Raw genomic sequence first — 21,893 nt, 5'->3', positions numbered from 1 at the left:
CAACACTCAGAACCAAGTTGAACAGTTTTAGTAGAGCCGATCTTAATTTGTGCTCTGTGTTCTTGAGCATTTCGTTGAGGATGCCATCTGGACCACTTGCTTTTTTGTTTTTTAGGGCCTGGATTTGATCAATCAGTTCATTTTCTGTAATGGGGTAGTCTAATGGGTTTTGATATTTACCAATTGTACGTTCCATAGGAATCATTTTTTCATATTTTTGGGTTTGTTCTGGGGTCATTATAATTTCACTATAAAGTTGTTTAAAGTGATTTTTCCAGGTGTCGTTTTGTATGGCTGCTTGTTCAGGATGTTTTTTATGCAGGGAATTCCAGTTGTCCCAGAAATGGTTTGAATTTATGGATTCCTCAATAGTTTTTAGCTGATTTTTGATGTACTGTTCTCTCTTTTTTCTGAGTGTACTTTTATACTTTTTAAGTTCTTCACAATATTGATGGCGTAAATCTGCATTGTTTGGTTGTCTATGTTTTTGATTTGATAATTGTCTTAATTTTTTCCTTATGGTTTTACAGCCTAAATCAAACCATTTTTCATTTTCTTGTGTGGTTTTATGGATTTTCTTAGAGGATGTGAGGTTTGTTTGTTTGACAAAGAGTGACTTCATCAGTTTTGCGCCATGTTTCCTGTAGTATTATTATGTCCATATCTGTTCACTGCTCTCACTCTCTCTCTCTCTCTCTCTGTGTGTGTGTGTCTCTCTCTCTCTCTCTCTGTGTGTGTGTGTCTCTCTCTCTCTCTCTCTGTGTGTGTTTGTGTGTGTGTGTGTCTCTCTCTCTCTCTCTCTCTCTCTCTCTCTCTCTCTCTGTGTGTGTGTGTCTCTCTCTCTCTCTCTCTGTGTGTGTTTGTGTGTGTGTGTGTCTCTCTCTCTCTCTCTCTCTCTCTCTCTCTCTCTGTGTGTGTTTGTGTGTGTGTGTGTGTCTCTCTCTCTCTCTCTGTGTGTGTGTGTCTCTCTCTCTCTGTGTGTGTTTGTGTGTCTCTTGTCGTGGCCCGCCGCGGTCGCTGCTGATCTGGATCTCAGTTGGTGCAATTAGAAAGGCTCAAAACAGCAGAGTTTCAAATGTGAAAGAAAAGACTTTATTATAACAAAATAACAAAGCCGAGAACGCAGCCGCCACATCAACTGCCTCTGAGTTTTCAAGTGTTGGTACATCACCTTATATACCTTTCTCTTATCTATGTTAGAACCTTCTATTTTTTATTTGCTATACCTGGTCGGTTTGCCACCATTATCTCATAGCCCACTTTGTTTATTATCTAATTGTGGAATATGGCTGCCGTTGCTCTTTTTTAAAAAACATGCATAATCTTTATTATCTTGAGGTGACTCAACTGTCAACGGTCTTAGTTTTACATATTCTTCAAATATGGTATGGAAATTTCCAACTAGCTCTCCCTCTGAGTGCATCTCATATGAACTCACTGCTCATAGACAGGCATTCATTCTCAGGCTATTTTAACACAGTATTTAGTATATTGATTGCTTCCATGATTTACATTTTCTTGTTAGTATAACCTATATTCTACGGCAAAATTATACAATACTCTCTCTCTCTCTCTCTCTCTGTGTGTGTTTGTGTGTGTGTGTGTCTCTCTCTCTCTCTCTGTGTGTGTGTGTGTCTCTCTCTCTCTCTCTGTGTGTGTGTGTGTCTCTCTCTCTCTCTCTCTCTCTCTCTCTGTGTGTGTGTCTCTCTCTCTCTCTCTCTCTCTCTCTCTGTGTGTGTTTGTGTGTCTCTCTCTCTCTCTGTGTGTGTGTTCAGCGAGTACTATCAGCACAGGCAGGTCTGGATCCCGCTGCGCTGGCTGTCGGCTGAGAGTGTGTTTGAGGGCGAGTTCTCCAGTAAGGCAGACGTCTGGGCGTTTGGGGTGCTGATGTGGGAGGTGTTCAGTCTGGGCGAGCTGCCGTACCCTGCGCTCAATGACCAGCAGGTGCTGGAAGGTGAGCAGACGTGATGTCACATGACCTCAGCTGTGTGATCGAGAGAGTCCATGTCCGTCATCAATCCTGTCAATGCATTTGATCATATTGATATCAATCATGTTGAGTGAGGACAGTGAGGTGTTTGTATTTACAGCGTTAAGCGGGTCCTTCAAAATCTTAAATTCTGTTTTATCAAATGTAAGGCCATAAAAGTCACCATAAAATCAAAATGGACAAATCGTATTTTGTATGGCATATTGCAGTGTTTATTTTAAGATTTATCCATGCACACCATTATTTTTTTTAAGTTTATGTGCCCTTGTATGAATGACTTTAAATATCTTAAATGGAACAAAAGTCAAGTTATTATCATTTTAAGAGGTCTTAAATTTTGGGCTGGAAGAACAGGAATTGTGAAATGACTTAATGTGATTATTAATACAGTACAATACAATACAATATTTATTTTTTAAAGCACATTTAAAAACAACCAAAGTGCTGTACAGAATAGAATAAAAACAGAAATAAGATGGATAAAACAAGACCATCAAATTAAAAACACAACACTAACAAAACAACAATTGAACTAATGATCAAGGGGTATTGAAAGCTAGAGAAAAGAAATGTCTTTAGAGCAGACTTAAAAGCAGAAATAGAGGGGGTTAATCTGATATGAAGAGGTAAACTATTCCAGACTTTTGGACCTGCAGTCGCTAAAGTGCAATCACCTCGTTTTTTAAGTCTACATCTAGACACGATGAGTAGACAGAGATCAGTAGATCTCAATGTTGTAGAATTGGTGTATGGACGAAGCAGGTGTGTCAGGTACTGAGGGACCAAACTGTTGAGGGCTTTATACAAAAATAGAAGAATTTTCAAATCAATTCTATATTTGATGGGTAACCGGTGCAATGCCGATAAAATAAGAGTTACTGGCTCATACTTGCAGGTACCAGAAAGAAGTCTAGCAGCTGCATTTTGCACTAACTGTAGACGGGAGAGAGAAGACTGAGAAACACCATAATAAAGTGAATTACAATAATCTAAGCAAGTTGTTGCAAAAGCATGGAACACCGTTTGTAAATTACTCAGTGATAAGAAGGGCTTTACTTTAGAAAGTTGACGGAGATGATAAAAACATGATTTTACAACAGCACTGATCTATTTGTCAAATCTAACACAGTTTTCCTTATGCCCAAATAGAATGATTTTGGTTTTATTTTCATTTAAATGTAAAAAATTACTTGAGAGCCAAAGCTTAAATTCTTCTAGACAGGCTAACAGCGGTTGTAAGCCGTTTTTATCATTGTGCTTTAAAGGAAAGTAGATCTGAGTATCATCAGCATATAGATGAAAGGGGACTTTATATTTGTTAAAAATGGAAGCCAGAGGTAGCATATATAGGGTGAACAATACCGGCCCAAGGATTGATCCCTGTGGAACTCCACAATTAAGAGGTATACTAGAGGAGGACTGATGACCAATACGAACATTAAAACTCCTGTTGGACAGATAGGAACGGAACCACTGTAAGACTGTGCCACGCAGGCCCACAGATGTCTCCAAACGTGTCAACAGGACCTCATGATCAACCAAATCAAAAGCAGCACTCAGATCTAATAAAACTAAAGCCATGGATTTCCCAGAATCAGTTTCTGTAAAGATATCACTTGAGACTCTTAAAAGGGATTCAGATTCAGTACTGTGTAAAGCTTTAAAGCCAGATTGAAACATCTATTGAACAGAATTAGCAGTCAGATAAGATTGTAATTGAGTCAGTACAACTTTTTCAAGGATCTTTGAAATAAAGGGTAGATTAGAAATAGGACAAAAATTGGAAAAAGGAGGGATTTTCATTTTTTTTGAAGACAAGGCGTCACCACAGCACATTTAACACTGTTAGGAAAAGAACCGGTAGACAAACATTTGTTAATAACCGATAACAGACCAGAACCAACTGTGTCCATGATTCGTCTAAGAAAAAGAGGTGGAATTATATTTTGAGGGCAGATAGTTTGTTTTAGGTGACCAACAATTTCATCACATGAAATCAAATCAATAGGCTCAAACTCAGACCAGGTAGAAGAACATAATAGAACATCCTGCAAAATATATATTGAATTAAACAGCTGGGATCTTAATGTTGTGATCTTTTCAACAAAAAGTTCCCAAAATTGTTGCAAAGTGAAGTTGAGGGCTCAAGAATAGAATGCACAGAGGGATTTAAGACAGAATTAATAGTAGAAAACAGAACTTGAGGTTTGTGACAATTACTTATATTACTAAAGACAAATATTTGCATTTTGCAGGTTTCTGAAACGTGTTGTAGGAGTTTCTGAAAATTTCATAAGAAACCTGCAATCTGTCCTTCTTCCTTTTTGTGTTCAGCCTGTCCGCAAGTCCGTCTCAGAGTACGTGTAGTTTCAGTGTGCCAAGGCACAGGTACAAGCTTATGATTTTTATACTTCAAGGGGGGCAATAGAATTCATGATGTCACTACAGGTAGAATTAAAAAGATTAAGATGTGCATCAGCGTCCAGATTAAACGGAGTAGATTCTGACTCCAGAGAGTTGCATATATCACGGTAGGCTACAGAAAATTCTTCACTAGAATGTTGAGTAAGAGAGCGAGTCAAACGTGCCAGTGATGGATTAAGGATTCGGCCCGTAAGAGGGACAGTACTGTGATCAGAGAAAGATGCATTACTGATTTCAGTGTTTGAAATAGAAAAACCATGGGTTAATATCAGATCAAGCTTATGACCATGGATGTGTGTTGGACAGGAAACCCATTGAGTAAAGTCAAAAGACAGAGTATGGTTTAGAAGTATAGCAAACATGAACGTTAAAATCACCCAACAGCTTTATTTTTTCATGCCTGGTAACCAAATCCCCGATTAATACAGCAAGTTCACTTAAAAAGTCCTTGTCATGGTAAGGAGGACGATATATAAGATCTCATGTGCATCTCATCTGCATCTCATGTGTGTCTCTGTGTCTTGTGTGTCCGTGTCTCATGTGTGTCTTATGCGCGTCTCTCTGTCTCTCATGTGTGTCTCTGTGTCTCTCTGTGTCTCTGTGTCTCATGTGTGTCTCTGTGTCTTGTGTGTCCGTGTCTCATGTGTGTCTTATGCGCGTCTCTCTGTGTCTCATGTGTGTCTCTGTGTCTCTCTGTGTCTCTGTGTCTCATGTGTGTCTCTGTGTCTTGTGTGTCCGTGTCTCATGTGTGTCTTATGCGTGTCTCTCTGTGTCTCTGTGTCTCATGTGTGTCTCTGTGTCTCTCTGTGTCTCTGTGTCTCATGTGTGTCTCTGTGTCTTGTGTGTGTCTCTCTGCATCTCATCCGTGTCTCTGTATCTCGTGTCTCTGTGTCTCATGTGTCTCTCTGTGTCTCGTGTGTGTCTATGTGTCTCTCTGTGTCTCGTGTGTGTCTCATGTGTGTCTCTGTGTCTCATGTGTGTCTCTGTGTCTTGTGTGTGTCTCTGTATCTCGTGTCTTTGTGTCTCTCTGTGTGTCATGTGAGTCTCTGTGTCTCATGTGTGTCTCTGTGTCTCATGTGTGTCTCTGTGTCTCATGTGTGTCTCTGTGTGTGTCTCTGTATCTCGTGTCTTTGTGTCTCTCTGTGTGTCATGTGAGTCTCTGTGTCTCATGTGTCTCTCTGTGTCTCAGGTCTCCAGGATGGTACTCTGCATTTGTCTCCTCCAGTAAACTGTCCTGCTCACGTCTGCAGTCTGATGAGCCGCTGCTTGGTGTCCAGTCCTAAAGAACGGCCCACGTTCAGCGAGATCCTTCAGATTCTGACTGATTCTCCCACAGACACCAAAGTCTAGAGGATCACGACTGCAATCAGAGACTCAATCACACACATTTCAGACGTGAGAGTCTGCTTCGAGACTCGCTCAGAATCAAACACGCTTCTGTCCCATTAATGATCTGTTTACGCTTCTGTAGAAGCTCCTTCCTCTCGCTGGAGCCTCAGGGACCCCGAGGATGAACTTTGACCTCTGCAGCGCAGGACAATCGCAGATCCATCAGGTTACAGACACAGGAGGAGGTACTGCACAAACATGATGCTGGAATCACGTCACGCCTGCGGCTCTCGTCATGCACTGGAATCAGCAGTGCATACAGTCGAGTGTGTGTGTGTGTGTGCGCGTGCGTGCGAGTGTGTGTGTGCGTGCGTGCGAGTGTGTGTGTGTGTGTGAGCGTGTGTGCGCGTGTGTGTGAGAGCATGCATCTGTGTGTGTGTGCGTGCGTTTTTCACAGGATGATGTTGTCATGAAACACATCATTAGTGGAGTTCAGTCACTTGTATGTGGGAAACAGAGATTAATGATTTAGTTAGAGATTGATATACAAAGCTGTAATACAATAACAAATTCATTAATTAACCTGTGTGTGTGTGTTTGTGATGACAGAGAGATTGCTGTTAATGATAATGTGATCTTTGTTTCTCTGAGGTGCTCACAGGTGACTGTTATTGTAATAAATAAATATGCAACACCTCAGATTGCGAACATTTCAAAGCCATGATTAATCACATATTATTGTAATTCCCAGTTCACTGTCTGTCTCTGCAAAATCCTTCTGGATTGTTTTTCTCAAACACACCTGACAAACTTAGATGATACGCAGATTACACTTCAAACTTAAGGTGTTATGTTGATGTGTTGTGATTAGATCAGTGGTTCTCAACCAGGTCCAGTAGGGGAGGTCTCAAAACAATTATTTAAAATAAGCATTAAAACAGCTAAAAATCAAGTTAATTTATATTTAATCCTGATCCAGTGAATCACGAATGACTGGAAAAGTCACATAAATGAATTGGTTTGAAACAGGAGGAACCCTGAGGAACATTCAGCTCCTTAAACTTCTGGAATTGTGACATTTAATGCACAGAAACCAGGAGTGTCCATATATAAATATAAATAACAAATAGTTTTTGCATTACAGCAGATATTATTGTGCCTGGAGTCATGAAGGTTGAGAAGCGCTGATGTATGATGTTGTTTGAGGACTGTGTGAGTTTATGATCAAGGTTTTGTGCCTCGTTGATTTTGATGTGGCCAGTGTTGGTTTCATTCAGACCCCTGCAGTAGAAACACATCCTGGACTGTTTTCATCAGGTGAACAGATCAAAATAACAGGTCAACTTTGACTTTTACAAATAAAAGTGCCTAGAACATGAAGGACTTATTTGCTGTTTTTTTTACAGTATCTTTTGTAATGCAGTTAATGCTTGTTGTTTTTAAGAACTGCTTTTATATTATCTTTTCATATGTACTTTTATTATTATTATTGTTATTTGTTTTTAATCTTTGTGATCATCGTCACTGTCTGTTCATGGTTATCTTTAAGGCAGGCTTGCACACCGTGATGCTTTTATATTCTGCTTTATAAAGGTCACAGTAATCCAGATGTAATGCTGCTCTCATTAAACAGTTGTGTTTTTAACAGCCTCGCTGCATCTGTGCTCCATAAAATCAACTGTTTGAACAACATTTCTGTTCCTCCATGTATAATATGTGACCCTGCAGCACAAAAGCAGTCATGAGTAACACAGGTATATCTGTAGCAATAGCCAACAATACATTGTATGATCAAAATTATACATTTCTCTTTTATGCCAAAAATCATTAGGATATTAAGATCATGTTCCATGAAGATATTTAGTACATTTCCTACCATAAATATATCTAAACTTCATTTTTGATTAGTAATATGCATTGCTAAGAACTTCATTTGAACAACTTTAAAGGAGATTTTCTCAATATTTAGATTTTTTTGCTCCCTCAGATTCCAGATTTTCTAATAGTTGTATCTCAGACAAATATTGTCCTATCCTAACAAACCATACATCAATGGAAAGATTATTTATTCAGCTTTCAGAAGGTGTATAAATCTCAATTTAAAAAAATTAACCCTTAAGACTGGTTTTGTGCTCCAGGGTCACAAATGGTCAAATGAAGCGCCAAAAACTAAATGGTAAAACTATAGTATTTGATAAGTCGTGGCCTAATGGTTAGAGAGTCGGACTCGTAATCCAAAGGTTGTGGGTTCGAGTCTCGGGCCGGCAGGGATTGTAGGTGGGGGGAGTGAATGTCCAGCGCTCTCTCCACCCTCAATACCACGACTGAGGTGCCCTTGAGCAAGACACCGAACCCCCAACTGCTCCCCGGGCGCCGCAGCATAAATGCCCACTGCTCCGGGTGTGTGTTCACGGTGTGTGTGTGTGTGTGTGTGAGAGAGTGTGTGTTTGTTTGTGTGTGTGTGTGTGTGTGTGTGTGTGAGAGAGTGTGTGTTTGTGTGTGTGTGTGAGTGAGAGAGTGTGTGTTTGTGTGTGTGTGTGAGTGAGAGAGTGTGTGTTTGTGTGTGTGTGTGGTAAGCATGAGCGGAGCTTCTTTTGTCATTCAAATGATGTCCGTCATCAGAGAAGAGCTCAGGTGCATCTGTGTCACTCCTGATGCCCTTCATACGGATTATGATCTCTCTCAAATGCTTCTTTTTCTTAATGCTTGCCTCTTATTTTCATAAAAGTATTTGTTGTTCTGACACTTGGCTACATGCAAATATTTTGATTTGTGTGCAACCAAAACAGTTGATTCTCGCTCTTCTGAAGCTTCTCCAGTGGTTTTTAGTAGCACTTCAGTTCAGTAAACAGCTCTTTATGGAGGTAATTTTAGTCTGCGTGAAATAAAAGGCAGTAAAGACTAAAGTTCTTGGTGTTTAGAGGTTCTGGAGATCCGTGGCTCTGGTGTGTGTCACGACTGAACACAAAACACTCTTGATTCTGTCCTTCTCAAACACTCCTGCAGATGAAGAATACTTGGATATAAAGTATCTTTATGAAATGTTCAGGTCCCTCTCTACATCTGAGTCTGAGGCTTTTAGAACTGTTTCTATGGGAACCACATTTGTGCTGTAGAGCCATGAAATGAGATCAATGCTTGTTGCAGTGGAATGAATGATTGTTTGCTTTGCTTATGTGTGTTTCTTTGAGTATGTGGGTTTATTCATATTTGTATTAATACTAACTAATAGTATTATGAAAGTTTAATAATGCAGTTTTAATCATGCATTTTTCATAGTCCTCAGCACACTTACATAAATCACGTTAATAACCTTACTATTGTTATTAATATCCCGCATCTATTAATACGCGAAGCTCCTCCCTCTAGTGTGACGTGTGGAGCAAGCGCAACCGTTTTGGTATTTATGCAAATGAGATGTCGCTTTAACCAACCGCGCTGCAGGCCGTCCCCGCGCGAGCCAATCGCTGGACTCGACTGTGACTCGCCATATAAGGAGCGAGAACTCCAAAAAAGGAAACAGCGTATCTCTTTATATGGAGGAAAGTAGATCGGCCGTGTGTAGATCCCTCCGCGCTGGCGTTGCGAAGCGTCACATAAGCGCGGTGATTGACAGCTGTCAGCGGCGGGACGCGAAGATGAGGCGTTCGCGGCGCGTTAACGAGAGGAGCGCTGATTTGACGCGTTCGCGGCGCACTAGATGACGCGGCGGAGGGATCACGGAAGCGCTCGTGCGGTTTTCCTTTTAGAGAAAGCGCGTCTTTCGCGGAGCTCCAGGGGTAGGTGAAGCCGGCTGGAGGTGCTCAGGTTCAGCATCACTTCTCAAAGTTTCTCGCGGACTCTGCTGGTGTATGAGCGCCGCTTCGGATCTCGTTCTCTCTCCGACTGTCGCTCCAGCGCTCCGCTGCCGTCATACGGATCGTTCTCCCCGGTTTCTAGGATGTTATCCAGCCAGAGCGCAGCGGCTCTGAGTGGAAGCGGATCAGCGGCGGGGAAGAGCGCAGGCCACGGCGCGGTGGTGATGGGCGCCGGGGTCCGCGCGGGGTTCGCTCGGGGGCTGGGGCCGATGGGGCTCGGGATCCCAGGGAGGTTCGAGACGGATAAAGAGGGACCCTCGCACCTGTGCAGCGGCTCCGACGCGGACTCTGACTCCGGCGATGAGGACGAGCTCATGGGGTCAGTCGGGGACAACCGGAGGGGAGGCGGCGTCAAGCGGGAGAGAGCGGAGATGGAAGCCGCGATAGTGGGACCTGAGGCCGGCTTGCCCTCCGCGGCTGGAGCGGCTGGAGCAAAACCGGGCAAGAAGACCCGCGGCAGAGTGAAGATAAAGATGGAGTTTATTGACAACAAACTGCGACGGTACACGACCTTCAGCAAGAGGAAGACGGGAATCATGAAGAAGGTGAGAAACTAAGTCATGGGTGGTTTCTGAAAGTTTCTAGGTTCGAGTCCTGCTAGAGAACTGCGTAACTGAATAGGATAAGGAGTTATAGAAAAAATGCATCAAGAAGTTAAATGCATTAGAAAATACATAAACTTCTCTCCAGCGGCGATAGAAAGGAAGGTCACTAAATTAACATCAATTGTTTCTCAGAGCAAAGACTTGAATGCAGCCAAAAATCTAACTTGTTTGAGGGCTGTGTACAAAATTAAATGTTGCATTATATTCTGTTGTTACATTAAAAATTTTAACAGTTAAAAAAATAATTACAAATTACATAATATAAATTAACAATTAAAAAAATCTAATTCACTTTAATTGCTTTTTTAAATTTCAATGTAAGAATAAAACAAAAATGAAAGAAAGGAACAAAGCTATGCTTAAAATGCATATTTTCCCCTTTTTTAAATTATTGTAATTATTTTTTTTATTTTATTGATCTATTTTTATGGGATGGTGGACAAATCAGAGGTCATCATGGGTCTACTTTGGCCCGCAGGCCCTGGTTTGGGCCTTAAAAAGTTCTGAGCATGCAGCGGTTTCTGGTTCTTCTGAGCTGCTCCACACTGGTTTAGAGCTCTGGACAGTATCTGGAGCAGTGGGTTTGTTCTGGGCTCATGAAGTCTCTCTGTGGTGTCACATGTCCTGTCCTTCGGTGGGTGATAGTCACAACAGACGCGACGGACTGTGAGCTTTAAATAGAACGAGCAACTGACATTCTCTATTACAGACCAGCAGCTCTGGTGCCGCACAAACACTCTCAACTAACTGAGCGTGTAGATGAGTGTGTGTCTTCATCAGGTTTGTATAAATGTGTCTCTGCATCAGTGTCTCAGCAATGGATGCTCTGCAGTGAATGGGTGCCGTCAGAATGAGAGTCCAAACAGCTGATAAAAACACCACAATAATCCACACCACTCCAGTCCATCAGTTAACATGTTTATTTTTTGATGATCTATTTCTTTAAGATGTCATCAGCTCATGGTTCAGCTGAATCGAAGTGTGGCGGGCGGGTGTCTCTCTCGGGTCCTCCTCCTGATCTTCATGATGGATTGTAAGGAGTGAGCTGATAGTCTTCCTGTGGAAAGGGAATTTGTCCATTTATTACGGTTTGAGAAGGCGGAGGAATGAGAGTTTTTCTGAGCCTGATGCCAGCTGTTATCTGAAGCGCACAGGGGCCTATTACATCTAGAATCATCTCTGAGAGCTCTGTAGAAATGCTTCGGACATCAGTGATGATGGCTGATATTTGGCTACTGTGTGTTTAACAGAAGAGTTGCTCCTCACGTCATTTTTTTGTTTTTTAAGAGTAAAAGTTCATCTTCCAGAGAGTGTGTGTGCATCTCATTTCCCATCATTCTGTTCTGTGATGTCTAATCGTCAGTCAATTCCTGGTTAAAAGGCTGGTTTTGGGCAAAAGCTAGTGAGAGAAGCAGGCGTCCACATGGGTCGTAAACCTCAGACAAATGTGCTTTCACACGACACATGCTGGATGTTAGTGTTAGCTAGTTCTTCATCACCTGCTGTCCTCGACAGCTGAGCAAGCGCAGAGCTGATGATGAGACGATCAGAGTCTTGAGCTCATCTGCTGCTCTTTACGGCTCTCACACGCTCTACAGGACACTCCAGACCTCACAGCAGAGATGATGATCAAACCTGCCCTGCACACTGCAGACCAAACTTAAGTCTGCGCTCCAAAGCATTCATGATTTCCACAGTTTCAGTTTCATGTTTGCTCAATAAGTGGTTAATAAATGGATTATAATTATTGCATAAAATAAATTTAGTACCATAAAATCCCCCCAAAATAAAAAAAAAAAAAACATGATCAAACTAAGAGTAAATTAATTTAATAAAATAATAGTTTAAATTAAATTAGCCACATTAGAGTGGCTCTTAAGTGTTTGTGGCTCATCTGGTTTCATTCACTTCTGGTTATTTTAGCTGTACAAAAACTGTCCTTTATGCAGCTTGATATTGCAAATTATGTTATTTTAATTCATTGTGATAATCATAAACACTGGTTTGTGGTGCAGCTAGTTTTGCAGTTTGCTGCATGTTTTCAGTCTTCGTTCTTTCTCGTTAGCAGCTAATGAATCAGAAGTCTCACACATTCACAGAAAACAGCTTTGAAATGTAAGGCGGAAATGACGGTGTGTGTTTGCATCGCAGGTTTTTTCAGCTGCTTGCACACATTTTCAGAACTTTGCCTCTTTTTTTCAAAACTTAAACACAAATCCAAGAATTGCACACAAAATGCAAAATACCTCACATCTCTTGCATTCAAAACATCACAAACACATCTCAGAAGCAAACACCATAATATTAATTCCTGTTAGATCTGTGTGTGTTTCATAGAGAGCTGTGTGTTGTGTTTTCTGAAATTGAAAACTGGGTCAAAGTCTGAGGATTAGTGTCTGGTTTTGTAGATCTGGTGTGTGCTTCTGCTGTTTGAGCGTCAGCTTTCAGAAACTGACGAGGAAAGAGTCTGTGGAAGCAGCTGAAAACACTAATCTAAGGAAGGCATTGGTGATTATTGAAGGTGTTTGGGTTCTAGGCAGAGTTTTCTTCAGATGCTCACTGACGGCTTGAGCACGTGATGCTTTGTTCTTCAGAACAGATGGAGATCATTTGATTCCTGATCCAACAGCTGAAGAGAAACGATGGGCATTTAACCTCTCTGCTGTTCTTCAGCAGATCACAGTTCCTCTCGTTTAACTCTCAGTCTTCAGAACAGCAGATAACTGCTCAAATATGACATTAGTTTGAGTTTCCTCTGGTTCTGTGGACCAATAGACACGATCTTGAGTCCTTTATAACAACATCTGTGCTCAAACACATCCAAGAACTCATTAAACTCTGAGTATTTTATATGTGTTGATGATTTTTAAAGGTGAATGTATGTCGTCATTAACCCTGTATCACTAATGGCCTCGTGTTGGTTAGTCTCTCTAGTCCAGTGTCAGTCACACACTGACCAGCAGCTCTATTATTAGAGTCATATCTCACATTGGTTTAGCCGCGTCTGGACCTGGTTATCTGCTAGTAAACACTGATGTCATCAGATTGGCTCCATAGCATCAGAACGAACGGCTGAGGAGCCAAAACATTACAAACATCTCAAGTTCTGGAACTTTGCAACATTAACACTGTTATTCTCCTCTTTATTCACGTGAAGCTGCTGTCAAGTCAAGTTACCTTTATTTCTATAGCGCTTTATAAAATACAGATTACGTCAAAGCAGCTTCACAGTGATAAACAGAGAATAATGTTTCAATAATGCAAACTAAATTCAATTCTGCTGTAAAGCAGCTCTAAAAGGAGGACAATAGTCAGTTTTTCCATTAAAATCAGTTCATTGTTAATTCAGTTCAGTTTAATAATGGTGTGAAGTTCATCAATTATGGATCGAGCTCAGTTCATCTATAAAGCAGCTCTGGAGAAAACAGCGATGTCATCCTCAGTTCAGTTCAGTTCAGTTCTCTTCAGTTAGTGTCTGTGCAGTCAACTCAGCGTTAAGCAAGCCAAACAGTGATCGGTGTTACATAGAGCTTGACTTTTAAGGAATAGGCCTAGTTCACTGAAAAATGAAGATGTGCTGAAAATGTGCTCATCCAAGATCAGGATGAGTTTGTTTCTTCATCAGGTTTGTATAAATGTGTCTCTGCATCAGTGTCTCAGCAATGGATGCTCTGCAGTGAATGGGTGCCGTCAGAATGAGAGTCCAAACAGCTGATAAAAACATCACAATAATCCACACCACTCCAGTCCATCTGGAGAAGACTAAACCTGAAACAAATCCAGCATTAAGACATTTTTAACTCAAATACATAGTCCATAATCCATAATAACTCTTCCTCCAGTGAAAAAGTGTTCTAGTCTGAATCAGGAGAGAAATCTGCACAGATCAAGCAGCGTTTACAAGACAAAACAGCTCTAAACTTTAAAGCTTTTGTCTTCTCCAGATGTTAACTGATGGACTGGAGTGGTGTGGATTATTGTGATGTTTTTATCAGCTGTTTGGACTCTCATTCTGACGGCACCCATTCACTGCAGAGCATCCATTGCTGAGACACTGATGCAGAGACACATTTCTACAAACCTGATGAAGAAACACACTCATCCTGATCTCTGATGGCAAAGTGTGATTTTGGTTTGCTGTGTGTGTCTCTGAAGGCGTATGAGCTCTCCACGCTCACGGGAACTCAGGTTCTGCTGCTGGTGGCCAGCGAGACGGGTCACGTCTACACCTTTGCCACACGTAAGCTGCAGCCCATGATCACCAGCGAGACGGGCAAAGCTCTGATCCAAACCTGCCTGAACTCTCCGGACTCCCCGCCGCGCTCCGACCCGTCCACGGACCAGCGCATGAGCGCCACGGGCTTCGAGGAGACGGACCTCTCCTACCAGGTGTCCGAATCCGAGAGTCTCGGAGAAACCAAGGTGAGTCTGCGGCTCTTCGGCATTGAGATGTTCTGCTGGTGGTGTGCGATATATATCATAATTGTTGTTTTAATGATGAGTGATTTGGCATTATCCAGTATATTGCAAAAACCAAACAAAACACCCCTACAGATCGCACGCTTGCATTACATGAAGTCTAGACTTCACTGCATGATTCAGGCTATTAATATTCATTTACAATGATCACAAATTCAAGACATGGGGGGGGCAGAACATTTATTTATTTATACCACTTCATATAGTTAATCAATTTCACATGAAGAGTGCTGTTTTTTTCTTCAAAAATTACCATGATTACAAATGTGATAGATTTTTTTACAGCAGTTCAATAAACAAGTTCATTAAAAGACTGTTAGACACCATATTTCCTGATTTTGCTCTATTTCTACAACAAAAATAATTCCAAACACAGCCACAGCACTGTTTTGAGCAACATGACAGTGATTCGTTCCTGTTTTATGAATCTATGAATCACAAAGGCTCGAGTCGCTCCAGAATCTAGACGCTGAAGAGTTATTGTTGCCATATTAAAGCGCTCAAGTATTAATTCCTGCCGTCTGCCACACGTGTTAGTTCTTCTGATCCAGACGGTCCATCCGTGTTTACTACAGTGCTTCTCATCATCTTCCACTCGAGCAGATAGTGAGTATGAATAGTGCTGCACTGGTTATCACCTTCAGCTTGTAGTTTGTTGATGTGATCGGTCAGAAATGAATGATTTGTGAATGACGTTCAGCTGCAGTCAAACACAGAGACAGGTTCAGCGCGTCTGGAAGCCAAACAGCTCATGTTTACTTGTTGCTTTGGGTCTGGATGGAGTACTGATCTCTGTCTGTATTTGTTCAGATTCAGAGTGTCATGATATCATCAGAATGATGTCACATCTCATGCTGCATTACAGGGTTTGGAGTATTTAAGCAGTTTAGTAGCTTTATTCAGCTGGGATCGTGTCATAATCATATGATTATACAGTATATAGAGTTCAGGCATATTATAGTTAAATGAAGCTAAAAATAAAACGATAAGAAACATTTTCTGTTACTTGCAATAAAATAAATGTTAACTGAGATGAAAGCAAATATTACAAATATTTGAACTTATTTTACTTCAGCTAGTTCCCAAGGAATAAAAATATATATAGACATATATACAAAACTATATAGACACAAAAACTAATGAGAATGACAAATACACACAACAAAATACTACAATTTTACCAAAAATAAAAACAGAAAATATATTTTTAAAAATTTCAAAAACTGTTACTAAAAACTATTATAGTGTCTCATCTATGCTAAAATAACACTGAGATATATATATATATACAGTATATATATATATATATATAAATAATTAGTATTATTCATGTATAAAAAAAAAATAGTTTATATGTTATTTATTTAGGACTGTCCGTAGACATAATAATTTTAATATGATTGGTGATAATGTTTGTAATCATTTTGAATTTAGCTTTAATTAAGAGTATACCGTAAGACATTCACTGCTGAAATGTTTTATTTTGTCTTCATCTGCAAATCATTTAACCAAATTAAACAAATTGCTTAACATTGCACAGCATATGATAGTAATATTGTTTTCACTTTTGTTTGTTTAATATGAGTTAATTTAGTCTGAATTATAAACAAGTTACAAATGAAATCATATGAACTCATATTAAACACACAATCAGTGGAAACTGATCTGAATACCACGTGCAGTGCTGGTAATATTGTTTGAAGGATTATTAGATATGTTAACTAGAATATAAGATGCATGTTAAAAACAGGGTTTTGTGCATAATGTCATGAAGAGTTTGAGGCAGGAGTGGAAGTGTTGAGGAAAGCTGTTTGGAAACACATTATTTTACAGAAATGAGATGCAGCAGATTTGAACTCATGGTAATATTACTGATGAACAGAAGCAGAGATCAGGCTCAGTGGAGCACACACACGTTCCTCTCATTGATAAAAGCAGGATTGTGCCTCCGTGGCCTTATATGGAGTGTTTGCCTGCGCTCTGCTGGCCTCGGATCCTCACATTCCTCATGAGCTGCAGCTGTCTGCGTCTGCGTCTGCGTCTGCGTGAAGGAGCTTGATGCAAACTCCTCACCCTTCAGCAATAACTCACTTGTTTTGAGATCAGAATGGGTCACCTATGAGATTTGCTTAGATCCAATGAGAAAGTGTTTTTATGGGGGGGGGGGGGGTCTTACAAGGGTAAATAAAGATATAAACTTTACTTTGTTTCAGCTGCTTGCACACATTTTCAGAACTTTTGCCTCTTTTTTTCAAAACTTAAACACAAATCCAAGAATTGCACACAGAATGCAAAATGCCTCTCTCACCAGGGCGTTAGTTTAGAAGTCTTTTGGCCTGATAGTAAGTCTTTTATTCTGGGATCTCTATTGTAAATAAGCCCAAGCAGTTGTGTCAGGATCTCGTATCTTAGGTTTATTTATTTCGAGGTGTTTTTATGGATTAATTGTGGTATGGTTGTTTCTATCACTGGCTGATGGATAAAACTGTTTTTAAATCCTTGAAAGAACTGGGGCCGGTTGCATAAACAGTTTAGACTAGTCTTAAAAAGTTAGTCAGCTAATAGTTGTTTCTTCGAGACTGGTCATAACTTTTTAAATTCAGTTATGAAATGGTAGATTGGTCTTATTTGTGTTGGAAGAGTAAGACTGATCTTAGCAGCTGCTAGTTGCTCAAACTAGTTACGTCTTAACATGGTGACTTAGTTTATGCAACTGGGTTCAATAAGAGAGAGAGAGGACAAAAAAACGTAATATAAAAAAATCTAAATGAAGTGAGTTATTGCTTAAAACAAGAAAAAAATTGGAAACCAATGGAGGCAGAAAAAGAAGCTTAATTAAAAGTATATAAAAAATGTGTAAATATTTGTTGTTGCTTTAAGCATAAAATTACTTCATTTGGATATATATATAATTTTATTATTTACTTAATAATAAACTTGATATCTTCTGTCATTTTGATTCTCAAATAATTGTATCTTGATTTAAGTAGCTTATGTTCAGATATGTCACTGAAATCATCATGTGCAATGAAGATATGAAGCTAATATAATACTGCTGTGGTGGTCTTATTAATTATTACACACAACTACTACAATCCCGTGATTTTTTGGTGATAATGTGATTAGCCTCAAATGTTGAGTTATGCATTAATTCAGAGGTTTACGGTAAGACATCCATTGCAAAAGTGACTTCTTAATAAGCTTTATTTAGACTTGTTTTCCAGTATAACATCTAGAAAAAAGGTTTAATCCAAATGTATTAACGCTGCACTGCATATTAAGATTGATATTTTGTCTCTCTGCACTAAACAAGTTCAAAAGTGGAAACAGTGCTGTGTCTCTTGTTTTAAGGAGTATTAGATTTAGAGTATTATTGTCTCCAGAAGAGTATAATGTCTGAGTTTGGGGCGGAGTTAAGTCTTCTGTTTACTGACCAATAGGAGATGACCTACAGGTTTAACATGTGTAACTTGTTAGTTTGTAATTGAAACAAGGCAAGCACTTATCCGAGCATCATCGATGGCTGTGCATTGTAAAGGTCTTGCAGTGGCGTGTTTTCTGTGGCTGTGTGTGGTGTTTGAGCCGGTGTGGTTTGTTTGCTCATTAGACATCACTCACACTCTTAAACATGGCCTGAACCCAGAGCCGTTTCTCTCTCTGCGCTGATGTTTGTCAGAAAGAGTCGCTTTAGCTCGGCGTTGGCAGTGCATTCCAGCGTTACGGTGCCAGACCTCCATCCGTCTCCTAAAACCCAGCCACATCTCCCACATAATCAACCAGCCTGTGTGTGTTTCACCAGCAGAAGTCTGTCGTTTCAGAAGTGTTTGCAGTGTGATTACACACACAATATAGTCTAATTAGTCTGCCTACGATGTAAAACATCTCTAAACGCGATCCCTCGACTCATTCATCACTGTGACAGCCAGAAAACATCTTCCCAATCTCCTGGTTTTACTTTAATACGATAAACAACAGCCTTAAAGACTGGAGATGCTTTAATATGAGCATGAGCTGTATAGACCTGGTAGTACTGTATGCTACATCAGCATGAAATAGACTCGATGTGTATTATTTCTGCTCTGTTACAGTGTTTGTTCTGGGCCTGCACGATTCATATGATGAATAAACCAAAGCGCTTGTTTGAAAAGTTCAGTGGTTTAACATTTGAAAATGAAGCCATCGAGATATATTAGTATAAATAATATTATTGGGAACACTTTACAATAAGGTGTCATTTGTTAACATTAGTTAATGCATTAACTAACATGAACGAACAATGCATTTATTACACTATTTATTCATCTTTGTTACAGTTGTGCATTTTTAGTTCACAGTGCATTAACTAGTGTTAACAAACACAACTTATGATTTTAATAATGCATCAGTAAATGCTGAAATTAACAGTAACTATGATTAATAAATGCTGTAGAAGTATTATTCATTCTTAGTTCATGTTAAATAATTAATCTTATTGTAAAGTGTTACCATATTATTATTTCTTAAATATTAGATTTATTTTTTATTTGACAGTGATATTACAATACAAATGTTTGAAATATTTGTTTTATTTAGTAATAATAAAAAAACCTAAAATATAGAAATTGCATTTTCATTATAATAAAATAATTATATTTTTATGATTATTATATCAAATTAAAATATAAAATTATATTTAAATTATACTAAAATAACACTATTTATGATTATTATATCAAATAAAAATATTAAATTATATTTCAATTCTAATAATAATAATTATTATTATTATTATAGCCAGTTAGCCATATTGAAATCACAATTCTTGCCCCAAGGTTTTCTTCCACATCCTTTTTTTCTGGCAGCGCTAGTTTGATGTTTGCGTCTGGCTGGTAAATCACTTCTGATGTTGTTCAGATTAGAAATAAACTCAAGTAGATACAGTAAGATTTAACAATGATAAGACTGTCATCATAACCGCAGTTATCTGGACAGTTGTGGTCAGTTCTCCTGTGGTCTGTGCTCTCCGTCTCTGCTTCAGAAGCGCTGCTGTGTGTCGAGAGATGATGGAAAGCTCATTTACTGAGATATGCAGCTTTATCAGACGCCGAGTGTCTGTGAGATTCAACAGAAGCTCAGTGTGAGAGACACTCACTGATTCCTAAAGATTCATTTGGACTCATTTTAGAATCGTTTTGACTGATTGATCCAAAAGAGTCATTTGTGAATGAATCATATCCTGTGTGTTCATTCTGAGCAGCAGCACCGTGCAATATAAGCACATGTTGTGTATTTACTAAAGCATGCCGCTTGCAACGCCAAGGTCATAGGTTTGATTCCCAGGGAATGCATGAGTTGATAACATGTTGAGCTTCGATGCAGTGTGAGGCTCTTCAGAGAGAAGCGTGTGTCGATGCATCGGTGTGAATGTGTTGTGTTTGCACTGGGTTTATCAGCACACTCTTCTTGTCCTTAGACACGTTACACGCGTGTGCTGGAGGGGTGTGTTAAGCGATGCGTCAGCGGCGGGAGGGTCGAGCAGCTGCGATTGGCTGCACCTCTCTAACTTGGGCTGCCTTGCCTTTTTTAGGCGTCCCAAATGGAGCTGTGAATTCCACACGGCTGGCAGCGAGACAGAGAGAGAGAGAGACAGAAACACAGAGATTAGAGCAAGACACACTTACACACACACACACTCTCGCTCTCTTTCTTGCACAGACACACACACACACACACACACTCTCTCTCTCTCGCACACACACACACACACACATGCACCCGCACGCACGCACACACACACACACACACACAGACAGACAGACTAAATCCAGAAGAACTGTGTCTGCTTCAAGAAACCTCCTGCAAAGCTCCTGAGAAACTCTGCTCAAGAGCACCGAGGACAAAAGCTGCTTTAAACACAAAGCATGCTCACAACAAATGTTGATTTAATTTAGTTCATAGAAGTTAATTGATCAAGAAAATCTATTTATGACATTATTTTTGGCAGCATCCTCATTTTACAGCATTTTTACACAAGTGCCTAAATCTTTTAACTGTTCTGTAGCTTTGCAGGAGGTTTCTTGAAGCGTCTCGGAGACTCAGTTCTTCTGGATTTAGTCTCAGTTTGTTCTGTTTCTTCATGTCATTCCAGACAGACTGATGATGATCAGATCACATCTCTAAAATCACTGGATTATTACTATTAATGGCAAACACTGATATTTCCTTCTGACACACTACAGCAGAAGATAGAAATAACTGACTTCAAACCCCTTTTAGCTGCTGGAGATACTGGTGTTTAATCATTCTGGCCAGCAGTGTGTATACGCACACACTTAACATCAGTATTGGCACCATTTACTCTCAAAATTAGTGGTCGACTGATATGGATTTTGTGATGGTAAAATACAGTGATATGGAAGCCTGTTTCTGCCACTAAATATTTCAGACAAGATAGGAAAAATGGCAGAGGAGGAGGGCTTCTTATGTATGTTAAAGATCACTTTTTAACTGGAATATCAGATCACAATTTAATACTTGTTTCTAGGAAGCTGAATAAGAATAGATTTGTATATCATAATACTAACCAGAATTATTCATATAGAATACCAAAAAAGGATATGAGTGCTTTTGAAGAAGAGCTTGGCAATCACTTTTATTTTCTGAAACCCTGGAAACTGCACTTAGATTTATTGAGGAGCTAAAAAATGTAAGGAATAAATATAGAAAAGTAGTCAGAAATAAGTCTAGAAAGAATAATTTACCATGGATTAATGAACCAGTATGGATGCTTATGAAAAGCGTGATACTGCTTTAAAAAAAAGCTCTAAAATCTGGTTTGCAACAAGATCGACTTCTTTATAATAGTTTAAGAAATAAGGTAGTTAAGACACTACGGCAGGCTAAGGCACAATTTTGTGTTAATATTCTAAATGAGGCTAAAGGCAATAGTAAAAGGGTATGGCAAACTATTAATAAATTGATAAAGAAAGACATTAAATCATGTAATAAATGTTTAGCATTGGATTTTAAAGGAGGTATAATTGATTAACATGATGAATTTAGAATATTATAAAAGATTTATCCAAATGCCAAAGAGAGAGATGGTTTAGACTGTAATTTAAAAAAATAATAATAGTGATATCTTTTTAGCACCAATTACTCATTTTGTGAATTTATCAATTAGACAATCTATATTCCCAAGTTGTTGGAAAACGGGGTTAGTTAGACAGG

General features: G+C 39.5%; 2 protein-coding genes across 5 annotated transcripts in view; both read left to right on the top strand.

Moving 5' to 3' along the window:
• LOC306884310 (inactive tyrosine-protein kinase 7-like) overlaps positions 1–7,393 on the top strand; it is an 88,612-nt gene extending 81,219 nt beyond the window's left edge. The window contains exons 19-20 of the mRNA XM_079440058.1: positions 1,776–1,954; positions 5,604–7,393. Of these exons, the coding sequence (XP_079296184.1) occupies positions 1,776–1,954; positions 5,604–5,764 (340 nt within the window). The 3' untranslated portion in view covers positions 5,765–7,393. The remainder of the gene's footprint in view (positions 1–1,775; positions 1,955–5,603) is intronic.
• Positions 7,394–9,337: 1,944 nt separating this feature from the next.
• The window catches only part of LOC306884308 (serum response factor-like), a 29,798-nt gene continuing 17,242 nt past the window's right edge, over positions 9,338–21,893 (top strand). For 3 of the 4 annotated variants that reach the window (XM_079440055.1, XM_079440054.1, XM_079440056.1), the window contains exons 1-2: positions 9,446–10,145; positions 14,361–14,627. In XM_079440055.1, coding sequence (XP_079296181.1) covers positions 9,684–10,145; positions 14,361–14,627 — 729 coding nt within the window. In that variant the 5' untranslated portion in view covers positions 9,446–9,683. Of the gene's footprint in view, positions 10,146–14,360; positions 14,628–21,893 lie in introns of all 4 variants that reach the window. The other variant, XM_079440053.1, reaches the window with a different exon arrangement.

Source organism: Barbus barbus (genome assembly GCF_936440315.1).
Source record: "Barbus barbus genome assembly, chromosome: 18".
Lineage (NCBI taxonomy): Eukaryota > Metazoa > Chordata > Actinopteri > Cypriniformes > Cyprinidae > Barbus > Barbus barbus.
Note: the sequence above shows the minus strand (reverse complement) of the source record. Positions and strands in the feature narration are given on the sequence as shown.